The sequence below is a fragment of the Petromyzon marinus genome (genome assembly GCF_048934315.1).
Source record: "Petromyzon marinus isolate PM22_M1 ecotype Great Lakes invasive population chromosome 70 unlocalized genomic scaffold, UKy_Petmar_22M1.pri1.0 chr70_unloc.3, whole genome shotgun sequence".
NCBI lineage: Eukaryota > Metazoa > Chordata > Hyperoartia > Petromyzontiformes > Petromyzontidae > Petromyzon > Petromyzon marinus.
The window spans coordinates 96,499-109,927 of record NW_027422605.1 but is presented as its reverse complement, the minus strand read 5'-3'; the positions used below and the strand labels follow the sequence as shown (position 1 = coordinate 109,927).

The window sequence follows — 13,429 nt, the reverse complement described above, 5'->3', positions numbered from 1 at the left end:
AGTCTCATCGTGAACTTTGTGAGTGAAACCGGTTAGATCGTGAGTCCCATCGTGAACTTTGTGAGTGAAACTGGTTGGATCGTAAGTCTCATCGTGAACTTTGTGAGTGAAACTGGTTAGATCGTGAGTCCCATCGTGAACTTTGTGAGTGAAACTGGTTAGATCATGAGTCCCATCGTGAACTTTGTGAGTGAACTGGTTAGATTGTGAGTCTCATCGTGAACTTTGTGAGTGAAACTGTTTAGATCGTGAGTCCCATTGTAGCCTTCGCAAGTGAAACTGGTTAGATCGTAAGTCTCATCGTGAACTTTGTGAGTGAAACTGTTTAGATCGTGAGTCCCATCGTGAACTTTGTGAGTGAAACTGATGTGATCGTGAGTCTCATCGTGAACTTTGTGAGTGAAACTGGTTAGATCCTGAGTCCCATCGTGAACTTTGTGAGTGAAACTGTTTAGATCGTGAGTCCCATCGTGAACTTTGTGAGTGAAACTGGTTAGATCGTGAGTCCCATCGTGAACTTTGTGAGTGAAACTGTTTAGATCGTGAGTCTCATCGTGAACTTTGTGAGTGAAACTGGTTAGATCGTGAGTCCCATCGTGAACTTTGTGAGTGAAACTGTTTAGATCGTAAGGCCCATCGTGAACTTTGTGAGTGAAACTGGTTAGATCGTGAGTCTCATCGTGAACTTTGAGATTGAAACTGTTTAGATCGTAAGTCTCATCGTGAACTTTGAGATTGAAACTGATTAGATCGTGAGTCCCATCGTGAACTTTGTGAGTAAACTGGTGTGATCAGAGTCCCATCGTGAACTTTGAGATTTAAACTGATTAGATCGTGAGTCCCATCGTGAACTTTGTGAGTGAAACTGGTTAGATCGTGAGTCTCATCGTGAACTTTGTGAGTGAAACTGTTTAGATCGTAAGTCCCATCGTGAACTTTGTGAGTGAAACTGGTTAGATCGTGAGTCCCATCGTGAACTTTGTGAGTGAAACTGGTTAGATCGTGAGTCTCATCGTGAACTTTGTGAGTGAAACTGTTTAGATCGTGAGTCCCATCGTGAACTTTGTGAGTGAAACTGGTGTGATCGTGAGTCTCATCGTGAACTTTGTGAGTGAAACTGTTTAGATCGTGAGTCTCATCGTGAACTTTGTGAGTGAAACTGGTTAGATCGTAAGTCTCATCGTGAACTTTGTGAGTAAACTGTTTAGATCGTGAGTCTCATCGTGAACTTTGTGAGTGAAACCGGTTAGATCGTGAGTCCCATCGTGAACTTTGTGAGTGAAACTGGTTGGATCGTAAGTCTCATCGTGAACTTTGTGAGTGAAACTGGTTAGATCGTGAGTCCCATCGTGAACTTTGTGAGTGAAACTGGTTAGATCATGAGTCCCATCGTGAACTTTGTGAGTGAACTGGTTAGATTGTGAGTCTCATCGTGAACTTTGTGAGTGAAACTGTTTAGATCGTGAGTCCCATTGTAGCCTTCGCAAGTGAAACTGGTTAGATCGTAAGTCTCATCGTGAACTTTGTGAGTGAAACTGTTTAGATCGTGAGTCCCATCGTGAACTTTGTGAGTGAAACTGTTTAGATCCTGAGTCCCATCGTGAACTTTGTGAGTGAAACTGATGTGATCGTGAGTCTCATCGTGAACTTTGTGAGTGAAACTGGTTAGATCCTGAGTCCCATCGTGAACTTTGTGAGTGAAACTGTTTAGATCGTGAGTCCCATCGTGAACTTTGTGAGTGAAACTGGTTAGATCGTGAGTCCCATCGTGAACTTTGTGAGTGAAACTGTTTAGATCGTGAGTCTCATCGTGAACTTTGTGAGTGAAACTGGTTAGATCGTGAGTCCCATCGTGAACTTTGTGAGTGAAACTGTTTAGATCGTAAGGCCCATCGTGAACTTTGTGAGTGAAACTGGTTAGATCGTGAGTCTCATCGTGAACTTTGAGATTGAAACTGTTTAGATCGTAAGTCTCATCGTGAACTTTGAGATTGAAACTGATTAGATCGTGAGTCCCATCGTGAACTTTGTGAGTAAACTGGTGTGATCAGAGTCCCATCGTGAACTTTGAGATTTAAACTGATTAGATCGTGAGTCCCATCGTGAACTTTGTGAGTGAAACTGGTTAGATCGTGAGTCTCATCGTGAACTTTGTGAGTGAAACTGTTTAGATTGTGAGTCTCATCGTGAACTTTGTGAGTGAAACTGGTTAGATTGTGAGTCTCATCGTGAACTTTGTGAGTGAAACTGTTTAGATCGTGAGTCCCATTGTAGCCTTCGCAAGTGAAACTGGTTAGATTGTGAGTCTCATCGTGAACTTTGTGAAACTGGTTAGATCGTGAGTCCCATCGTGAACTTTGTGAGTGAAACTGGTTAGATCGTGAGTCTCATCGTGAACTTTGTGAGTGAAACTGTTTAGATCGTGAGTCCCATCGTGAACTTTGTGAGTGAAACTGGTTAGATCGTGAGTCCCATCGTGAACTTTGTGAGTGAACTGGTGTGATCAGAGTCCCATCGTGAACTTTGAGATTTAAACTGATTAGATCGTGAGTCCCATCGTGAACTTTGTGAGTGAAACTGGTTAGATCGTGAGTCTCATCGTGAACTTTGTGAGTGAAACTGGTTAGATCGTGAGTCTCATCGTGAACTTTGTGAGTGAAACTGGTTAGATCGTGAGTCCCATCGTGAACTTTGTGAGTAAACTGTTTAGATCGTGAGTCCCATCTTGAACTTTGTGAGTGAACTGTTTAGATCGTGAGTCTCATCGTGAACTTTGTGAGTGAAACCGGTTAGATCGTGAGTCCCATCGTGAACTTTGTGAGTGAAACTGGTTGGATCGTAAGTCTCATCGTGAACTTTGTGAGTGAAACTGGTTAGATCGTGAGTCCCATCGTGAACTTTGTGAGTGAAACTGGTTAGATCATGAGTCCCATCGTGAACTTTGTGAGTGAACTGGTTAGATTGTGAGTCTCATCGTGAACTTTGTGAGTGAAACTGTTTAGATCGTGAGTCCCATTGTAGCCTTCGCAAGTGAAACTGGTTAGATCGTAAGTCTCATCGTGAACTTTGTGAGTGAAACTGTTTAGATCGTGAGTCCCATCGTGAACTTTGTGAGTGAAACTGATGTGATCGTGAGTCTCATCGTGAACTTTGTGAGTGAAACTGGTTAGATCCTGAGTCCCATCGTGAACTTTGTGAGTGAAACTGTTTAGATCGTGAGTCCCATCGTGAACTTTGTGAGTGAAACTGGTTAGATCGTGAGTCCCATCGTGAACTTTGTGAGTGAAACTGTTTAGATCGTGAGTCTCATCGTGAACTTTGTGAGTGAAACTGGTTAGATCGTGAGTCCCATCGTGAACTTTGTGAGTGAAACTGTTTAGATCGTAAGGCCCATCGTGAACTTTGTGAGTGAAACTGGTTAGATCGTGAGTCTCATCGTGAACTTTGAGATTGAAACTGTTTAGATCGTAAGTCTCATCGTGAACTTTGAGATTGAAACTGATTAGATCGTGAGTCCCATCGTGAACTTTGTGAGTAAACTGGTGTGATCAGAGTCCCATCGTGAACTTTGAGATTTAAACTGATTAGATCGTGAGTCCCATCGTGAACTTTGTGAGTGAAACTGGTTAGATCGTGAGTCTCATCGTGAACTTTGTGAGTGAAACTGTTTAGATCGTAAGTCCCATCGTGAACTTTGTGAGTGAAACTGGTTAGATCGTGAGTCCCATCGTGAACTTTGTGAGTGAAACTGGTTAGATCGTGAGTCTCATCGTGAACTTTGTGAGTGAAACTGTTTAGATCGTGAGTCCCATCGTGAACTTTGTGAGTGAAACTGGTGTGATCGTGAGTCTCATCGTGAACTTTGTGAGTGAAACTGTTTAGATCGTGAGTCTCATCGTGAACTTTGTGAGTGAAACTGGTTAGATCGTAAGTCTCATCGTGAACTTTGTGAGTGAAACTGGTTAGATCGTGAGTCCCATTGTAGCCTTCGCAAGTGACACTGTTTAGATCGTAAGTCCCATCGTGAACTTTGTGAGTGAAACTGTTTAGATCGTGAGTCCCATCGTGAACTTCGCAAGTGAAACTGTTTAGATCGTGAGTCCCATCGTGAACTTTGTGAGTGAAACTGTTTAGATCGTAAGTCTCATCGTGAACTTTGTGAGTGAAACTGTTTAGATCGTAAGTCTCATCTTGAACTTTGTGAGTGAAACTGTTTAGATCGTTCGTGAGTCTCATTGTGAACTTTGTGAGTGAACTGGTTAGATCGTGAGTCCCATCGTAAACTTTGTGAGTGAAACTGTTTAGATCGTGAGTCCCATCGTGAACTTTGCGAGTGAAACTGTTTAGATCGTAAGTCTCATCGTGAACTTTGTGAGTGAAACTGTTTAGATCGTGAGTCCCATCGTGAACTTTGTGAGTGAAACTGGTTAGATCGTGAGTCTCATCGTGAACTTTGTGAGTGAAACTGATTAGATCGTGAGTCCCATCGTGAACTTTGTGAGTGAACTGTTTAGATCGTGAGTCTCATCGTGAACTTTGTGAGTGAAACCGGTTAGATCGTGAGTCCCATCGTGAACTTTGTGAGTGAAACTGGTTGGATCGTAAGTCTCATCGTGAACTTTGTGAGTGAAACTGGTTAGATCGTGAGTCCCATCGTGAACTTTGTGAGTGAAACTGGTTAGATCATGAGTCCCATCGTGAACTTTGTGAGTGAACTGGTTAGATTGTGAGTCTCATCGTGAACTTTGTGAGTGAAACTGTTTAGATCGTGAGTCCCATTGTAGCCTTCGCAAGTGAAACTGGTTAGATCGTAAGTCTCATCGTGAACTTTGTGAGTGAAACTGTTTAGATCGTGAGTCCCATCGTGAACTTTGTGAGTGAAACTGATGTGATCGTGAGTCTCATCGTGAACTTTGTGAGTGAAACTGGTTAGATCCTGAGTCCCATCGTGAACTTTGTGAGTGAAACTGTTTAGATCGTGAGTCCCATCGTGAACTTTGTGAGTGAAACTGGTTAGATCGTGAGTCCCATCGTGAACTTTGTGAGTGAAACTGTTTAGATCGTGAGTCTCATCGTGAACTTTGTGAGTGAAACTGGTTAGATCGTGAGTCCCATCGTGAACTTTGTGAGTGAAACTGTTTAGATCGTAAGGCCCATCGTGAACTTTGTGAGTGAAACTGGTTAGATCGTGAGTCTCATCGTGAACTTTGAGATTGAAACTGTTTAGATCGTAAGTCTCATCGTGAACTTTGAGATTGAAACTGATTAGATCGTGAGTCCCATCGTGAACTTTGTGAGTAAACTGGTGTGATCAGAGTCCCATCGTGAACTTTGAGATTTAAACTGATTAGATCGTGAGTCCCATCGTGAACTTTGTGAGTGAAACTGGTTAGATCGTGAGTCTCATCGTGAACTTTGTGAGTGAAACTGTTTAGATCGTAAGTCCCATCGTGAACTTTGTGAGTGAAACTGGTTAGATCGTGAGTCCCATCGTGAACTTTGTGAGTGAAACTGGTTAGATCGTGAGTCTCATCGTGAACTTTGTGAGTGAAACTGTTTAGATCGTGAGTCCCATCGTGAACTTTGTGAGTGAAACTGGTGTGATCGTGAGTCTCATCGTGAACTTTGTGAGTGAAACTGTTTAGATCGTGAGTCTCATCGTGAACTTTGTGAGTGAAACTGGTTAGATCGTAAGTCTCATCGTGAACTTTGTGAGTGAAACTGGTTAGATCGTGAGTCCCATTGTAGCCTTCGCAAGTGACACTGTTTAGATCGTAAGTCCCATCGTGAACTTTGTGAGTGAAACTGTTTAGATCGTGAGTCCCATCGTGAACTTCGCAAGTGAAACTGTTTAGATCGTGAGTCCCATCGTGAACTTTGTGAGTGAAACTGTTTAGATCGTAAGTCTCATCGTGAACTTTGTGAGTGAAACTGTTTAGATCGTAAGTCTCATCTTGAACTTTGTGAGTGAAACTGTTTAGATCGTTCGTGAGTCTCATTGTGAACTTTGTGAGTGAACTGGTTAGATCGTGAGTCCCATCGTAAACTTTGTGAGTGAAACTGTTTAGATCGTGAGTCCCATCGTGAACTTTGCGAGTGAAACTGTTTAGATCGTAAGTCTCATCGTGAACTTTGTGAGTGAAACTGTTTAGATCGTGAGTCCCATCGTGAACTTTGTGAGTGAAACTGGTTAGATCGTGAGTCTCATCGTGAACTTTGTGAGTGAAACTGATTAGATCGTGAGTCCCATCGTGAACTTTGTGAGTGAAACTGTTTAGATCGTGAGTCCCAGCGTGAACTTTGTGAGTGAAACTGTTTAGATCGTGAGTCCCATCGTGAACTTTGTGAGTGAAACTGGTTAGATCGTGAGTCTCATCGTGAACTTTGAGATTGAAACTGTTTAGATCGTAAGTCTCATCGTGAACTTTGAGATTGAAACTGATTAGATCGTGAGTCCCATCGTGAACTTTGAGATTTAAACTGATTAGATCGTGAGTCCCATCGTGAACTTTGTGAGTGAAACTGATTAGATCGTGAGTCTCATCGTGAACTTTGTGAGTGAAACTGTTTAGATCGTAAGTCCCATCGTGAACTTTGTGAGTGAAACTGGTTAGATCGTGAGTCCCATCGTGAACTTTGTGAGTGAAACTGGTTAGATCGTGAGTCTCATCGTGAACTTTGTGAGTGAAACTGTTTAGATCGTGAGTCCCATCGTGAACTTTGTGAGTGAAACTGGTGTGATCGTGAGTCTCATCGTGAACTTTGTGAGTGAAACTGTTTAGATCGTGAGTCTCATCGTGAACTTTGTGAGTGAAACTGTTTAGATCGTAAGTCTCATCGTGAACTTTGTGAGTGAAACTGGTTAGATCGTGAGTCCCATTGTAGCCTTCGCAAGTGACACTGTTTAGATCGTAAGTCCCATCGTGAACTTTGTGAGTGAAACTGTTTAGATCGTGAGTCCCATCGTGAACTTCGCAAGTGAAACTGTTTAGATCGTGAGTCCCATCGTGAACTTTGTGAGTGAAACTGTTTAGATCGTAAGTCTCATCTTGAACTTTGTGAGTGAAACTGTTTAGATCGTTCGTGAGTCTCATCGTGAACTTTGTGAGTGAACTGGTTAGATCGTGAGTCCCATCGTAAACTTTGTGAGTGAAACTGTTTAGATCGTGAGTCCCATCGTGAACTTTGCGAGTGAAACTGTTTAGATCGTAAGTCTCATCGTGAACTTTGTGAGTGAAACTGTTTAGATCGTGAGTCTCATCGTGAACTTTGTGAGTGAAACTGTTTAGATCGTGAGTCCCATCGTGAACTTTGTGAGTGAAACTGGTTAGATCGTGAGTCTCATCGTGAACTTTGTGAGTGAAACTGGTTAGATCGTGAGTCTCATCGTGAACTTTGTGAGTGAAACTGTTTAGATCGTGAGTCCCATCGTGAACTTTGTGAGTGAAACTGGTGTGATCGTGAGTCTCATCGTGAACTTTGTGAGTGAAACTGTTTAGATCGTGAGTCTCATCGTGAACTTTGTGAGTGAAACTGGTTAGATCGTAAGTCTCATCGTGAACTTTGTGAGTGAAACTGGTTAGATCGTGAGTCCCATTGTAGCCTTCGCAAGTGACACTGTTTAGATCGTAAGTCCCATCGTGAACTTTGTGAGTGAAACTGTTTAGATCGTGAGTCCCATCGTGAACTTCGCAAGTGAAACTGTTTAGATCGTGAGTCCCATCGTGAACTTTGTGAGTGAAACTGTTTAGATCGTAAGTCTCATCTTGAACTTTGTGAGTGAAACTGTTTAGATCGTTCGTGAGTCTCATCGTGAACTTTGTGAGTGAACTGGTTAGATCGTGAGTCCCATCGTAAACTTTGTGAGTGAAACTGTTTAGATCGTGAGTCCCATCGTGAACTTTGCGAGTGAAACTGTTTAGATCGTAAGTCTCATCGTGAACTTTGTGAGTGAAACTGTTTAGATCGTGAGTCTCATCGTGAACTTTGTGAGTGAAACTGTTTAGATCGTGAGTCCCATCGTGAACTTTGTGAGTGAAACTGGTTAGATCGTGAGTCCCATCGTGAACTTTGAGATTGAAACTGATTAGATCGTGAGTCCCATCGTGAACGCCGTCTCACGAGTGATCTCACCGCCACCTTGAGAGAGGACTTTCTAAGACAGATCACGAAACCCTCGCCGGATTCACGACGCCGCCACCGCCGCTTTTTGCCTCGATGGCGACTCCGTCGGTGACGGCGGCGCCTCTCCCCCCGCCACCGTCACCCGCAGGACGAGTCGCTGCAGCGCCTGCAGAAGGAGTCGGAGCTGCTGCAGAAGGCGTACGGTCACTACTTCGACCTGACGGTGGTCAACAACGAGATCGAGGAGACCATCCGCCAGGTGGAGGAGGCCATCGCCGCCGTCAGCGCCACGCCCCAGTGGGTTCCCGTCTCCTGGGTCTACTGAGCACGGGGGTGGGGGTTTGGTGACCCCCACGTGACCCCCCCCCCCCGGGGGTGGAGGGGGGGTGGAGGGGGGGGCCCGCCACCGCCGCCGCTTCCGTCACTCGCGAGCTTCTTCCACGGTGGAGCTGTTTTTGTTTTGTTGAGAATCGTTGAGTTCCCCCTCCCCCCTCAAGCCCCGCCCCCCCACGTCCCTCACCCCCAAAGTCTCCTCCCACATCCCCCGCCGGGTAACCCCCCCCTCCCCCCCCCCGTACGCAAGCCCCCAGCACCCACGCACCACGTCACCCTCCCCCGTAGGTGTGCGTCTGCGTGTGTGTGTGTGTGTACGTGTGAGTGTGCGTGTGTGTGTGCGTGTGTGTGTACGTGTGTGTACGTGTGTGTGTACGTGTGTGTACGTGTGTGTGTACGTGTGTGCGTGTGTGTACGTGTGCGTGTGTGTGTGTGTACGTGTGTGTGTGTGTGTACGTGTGTGTGTACGTGTGTGTGTACGTGTGTGTGTACGTGTGTGTGTGTACGTGTGTGTGTACGTGTGTGTGTGTACGTGTGTGTGTGTGTGTACGTGTGTGTGTACGTGTGTGTGTGTGTGTACGTGTGTGTGTGCGTGTGTGTGTACGTGTGTGTGTACGTGTGTGTGTGTACGTGTGTGTACGTGCGTGTGTGTGTACGTGTGTGTGTGTACGTGTGTGTGTACGTGTGTGTGTACGTGTGTGTACGTGTGTGTGTACGTGTGTGTACGTGTGTGTGTGTGCGTGTGTGTGTACGTGTGTGTACGTGTGTGTGTGTGTGTGTACGTGTGTGTGTACGTGTGTGTACGTGTGTGTGTGTGCGTGTGTGTGTACGTGTGTGTACGTGTGTGTGTGTGTGCGTGTGTGTGTGCGTGTGTGTACGTGTGTGTGTACGTGTGTGTGTGTGTGTGCGTGTGTGTACGTGTGTGTGTGTACGTGTGTGCGTGTGTGTACGTGTGTGCGTGTGTGTACGTGTGCGTGTGTGTGTGTACGTGTGTATGTGTACGTGCGTGTGTGTACGTGTGTGTGTGTGTGCGTGTGTGTGTGCGTGTGTGTACGTGTGTGTGTGTGTGTGCGTGTGTGTACGTGTGTGTGTGTACGTGTGTGCGTGTGTGTACGTGTGTGCGTGTGTGTACGTGTGCGTGTGTGTGTGTACGTGTGTGTGTGTACGTGTGTGTGTGTACGTGTGTGCGTGTGTGTACGTGTGCGTGTGTGTGTGTACGTGTGTGTGTGTACGTGCGTGTGTGTACGTGTGTGTGTACGTGTGTGTGTACGTGTGTGTGTGTGTGTACGTGTGTGTGTGTACGTGTGTGTGTGTGCGTGCGTGTGTGCGTGCGTGCGTGCGTGTGCGTAACGGCGGTCGGGAGGTGAGAGGCGAAGGAGAGGTGACGGTGGACGGGCGGTGGCGTTGGGGGGCAGATTTCTGTGACATCACCTTTCGGGGGGGGGGGGGGGGGTTACGGTTCTCCGATGGCAACGTTTTTCCACTGCCGAACCGGAGCCGAGCCACCACCAGCAGGGCCAGCGCAGCGCCGCCACTGGTCCGGTTTTTTCCCACCGCTCCATTTTTCCAAACCGACCCGGAACCAAACCGTGCTACGCTGGCCTCACGAGATATCAGATGGAGCCTTTTCCACTGGCAAACCCGAGCTGAGCCAGAGCCAAACCGTGCAACGCTGGCCTCACGAGATATCAGATGGAGCCTTTTCCACTGGCAAACCCGAGCTGAGCCAGAACCAAATCGTGCTACGCTGGCCTCACGAGCCATACCGAGCCAGGCCCGCTCAGTATTGCCCTGGCACGGCTCGGCTTGAGTAGTGGAAAAAACAGCCTGGCTCCCTGAGCTGTGCAGAGCCAGGCTGGCTCGGTATGGCCCCGGGGTTGTTGATGCCGATTGCTGATGTTGTGGGTGGTTGTTGGTAGGGGTGGTTGTTGGTAGGGGTGGTTGTTGGTAGGGGTGGTGGTGGTGGTGGGTTGTTAATACGGGTTCTCCTTGATTCGGGTTGTTGATATGGGAATGGTTGTGATTGTTGGTGGTGGTGGTGAGTGGTGGTGGTGGTGGGTGGTGGTGGTTGTTGATGGGGGTGGAATAATAAATAGTAAATTGCCCACGGATGGGATATACGCGGCTCGCGATTGGATGGATGATTCGAACGGTCGGCCAATCAGGCGGTGGAACTCAGCCCCCCCCACAACTCACAGCCCCCCCCACAACTCACAGCCCCCCCCACAACTCACAGCCCCCCCCACAACTCACAGCCCCCCCCACAACTCACAGCCCCCCCCACAACTCACAGCCCCCCCCACAACTCACAGCCCCCCCACAACTCACAGCCCCCCCCCACAACCAACAGCCCCCCCCCACAACTCACAGCCCCCCCCACAACTCACAGCCCCCCCCACAACTCAGCCCCCCCCCACAACTCAGCCCCCCCCACAACTCAGCCCCCCCCCCACAACTCAGCCCCCCCCCACAACTCAGCCCCCCCCCACAACTCAGCCCCCCCCCACAACACAGCCCCCCCCCCACAACTCAGCCCCCCCCCCACAACTCAGCCCCCCCCCACAACACAGCCCCCCCCCCCACAACTCAGCCCCCCCCACAACTCAGCCCCCCCCCCCCACAACTCAGCCCCCCCCCACAATTCACAGCCCCCCCCACAACTCACAGCCCCCCACAACTCACAGCCCCCCCCACAACTCACAGCCCCCCCACAACTCACAGCCCCCCCACAACTCACAGCCCCCCAACACTCACAGCCCCCCCCCCCCACAACTCACAGCCCCCCCCACAAATCACAGCCCCCCCACAACTCAGCCCCCTCCCCAACTCACAGCCCCCCCCACAACTCACAGCCCCCCCCCCACAACTCACAGCCCCCCCCCACAACTCACAGCCCCCCCCCACAACTCACAGCCCCCCCCACAACTCACAGCCCCCCACAACTCACAGCCCCCCACAACTCACAGCCCCCCCCCACAACTCACAGCCCCCCCACAACTCACAGCCCCCCAACACTCACAGCCCCCCCCCACAACTCACAGCCCCCCAACACTTACAGCCCCCCCCCACAACTCACAGCCCCCCCCCCACAACTCACAGCCCCCCCCACAACTCACAGCCCCCCCCACAACTCACAGCCCCCCACAACTCACAGCCCCCCACAACTCACAGCCCCCCACAACTCACAGCCCCCCACAACTCACAGCCCCCCACTCACAGCCCCCCCCCACAACTCAGCCCCCCACAACTCACAGCACCCCCCCCCACTCACAGCCCCCCACTCACAGCCCCCCCCCCCCCCCGTGAGGACCCCGACCTGAGGCTGCGGTGACGCCGCTTGGTGGCTCTGCACTCGGTGCGGCCTCGAGAGGCGTCAGCTGGTGGTAGTGGGTGGGTGGTTAGTGGGTGGGTGGGTAGTGGGTGGGTGGGTAGTGGGTGGGTAGCGGGTGGGTGGTTGATGTGGCTGTTGGGTGGTTGATGCGGTTGGTGGGTGGTTGGTGGGTGGTTGATGTGGCGGGTGGGTGGTTGATGTGGTGGGTGGTTGATGTGGTGGTTGATGTGGTGGGTGGGTGGTTGATGTGGCGGGTGGGTGGTTGGTGGTGGGTGGGTGGTTGATGTGGTGGGTGGTTGATGTGGTGGTTGATGTGGTGGGTGGGTGGTTGATGTGGCGGGTGGGTGGTTGGTGGTGGGTGGGTGGTTGATGTGGTGGTTGATGTGGTGGGTGGTTGATGTGGTGGTTGATGTGGTGGGTGGGTGGTTGATGTGGTTGGTGGTGGGTGGGTGGTTGATGTGGTGGATCATGTAGTGGGTGGTTGATGTGGTGGGTGGTTGATGTGGTGGTTGATGTGGCTGGTGGGTGGCTGATTTGGTGGTGGGTGGTTGATGTGGCTGGTGGGTGGTTGATGTGGCTGGTGGGTGGTTGATGTGGCTGGTGGGTGGTTGATGTGGCTGGTGGGTGGTTGATGTGGTGGGTGGGTGGTTGATGTGGTGGGTGGGTGGTTGATGTGGTGGGTGGGTGGTTGATGTGGTGGGTGGTTGATGTGGTGGTTGATGTGGTGGGTGGGTGGTTGATGTGGCGGGTGGGTGGTTGGTGGTGGGTGGGTGGTTGATGTGGTGGGTGGTTGATGTGGTGGTTGATGTGGTGGGTGGGTGGTTGATGTGGCGGGTGGGTGGTTGGTGGTGGGTGGGTGGTTGATGTGGTGGTTGATGTGGTGGGTGGTTGATGTGGTGGTTGATGTGGTGGGTGGGTGGTTGATGTGGTTGGTGGTGGGTGGGTGGTTGATGTGGTGGTTCATGTAGTGGGTGGTTGATGTGTGGGTGGTTGATGTGGTGGTTGATGTGGCTGGTGGGTGGCTGATTTGGTGGTGGGTGGTTGATGTGGCTGGTGGGTGGTTGATGTGGCTGGTGGGTGGTTGATGTGGCTGGTGGGTGGTTGATGTGGCTGGTGGGTGGTTGATGTGGTGGGTGGGTGGTTGATGTGGTGGGTGGGTGGTTGATGTGGTGGGTGGGTGGTTGATGTGGTGGGTGGTTGATGTGGTGGTTGATGTGGTGGGTGGGTGGTTGATGTGGTGGGTGGGTGGTTGATGTGGTGGGTGGGTGGTTGATGTGGTTGAGTTGTAGCTCGTCTCCACACTAGCGCGCGCACAGAGAGGCTCACTGATTCCCAGTTGATGGCACAATTCCAGCTTGGCATGAAACGCGAATAAAGAGCGCGGGGCTGGAGGGGCCGAGGTGCCATGGACGAAGTGAAGATGGGGACGACGTTAATGTGGCGGTGGTGGTGGTGGTGGTCGCACGGTATTTAAAAGAGTTCATATTATTGACGAATGATAAATAATACGATTAATGAATTATAATAATGATGATGGAGATATTTTACTTTCAGTACCTTTTAAGCAAATGCATTTTAATGATAGTGTTGTTGACGACGAAGACGATGATGATGATGTTGGTGATGTTGTTGGTTTTGTTG

At 49.5% G+C, this 13,429-nt stretch overlaps 1 protein-coding gene across 11 annotated transcripts in view; it reads left to right on the top strand.

The window, feature by feature from the left end:
• LOC116957209 (peripheral plasma membrane protein CASK) overlaps nucleotides 1-10,071 on the top strand; it is a 144,580-nt gene extending 134,509 nt beyond the window's left edge. For all 11 annotated transcript variants that reach the window (XM_076058340.1, XM_076058337.1, XM_076058338.1 and 8 more), the window contains one exon: nucleotides 8,273-10,071. In XM_076058340.1, the coding sequence (XP_075914455.1) occupies nucleotides 8,273-8,449 (177 nt within the window). In that variant the 3' untranslated portion in view covers nucleotides 8,450-10,071. The remainder of the gene's footprint in view (nucleotides 1-8,272) is intronic.
• Nucleotides 10,072-13,429: the final 3,358 nt, after the last annotated feature.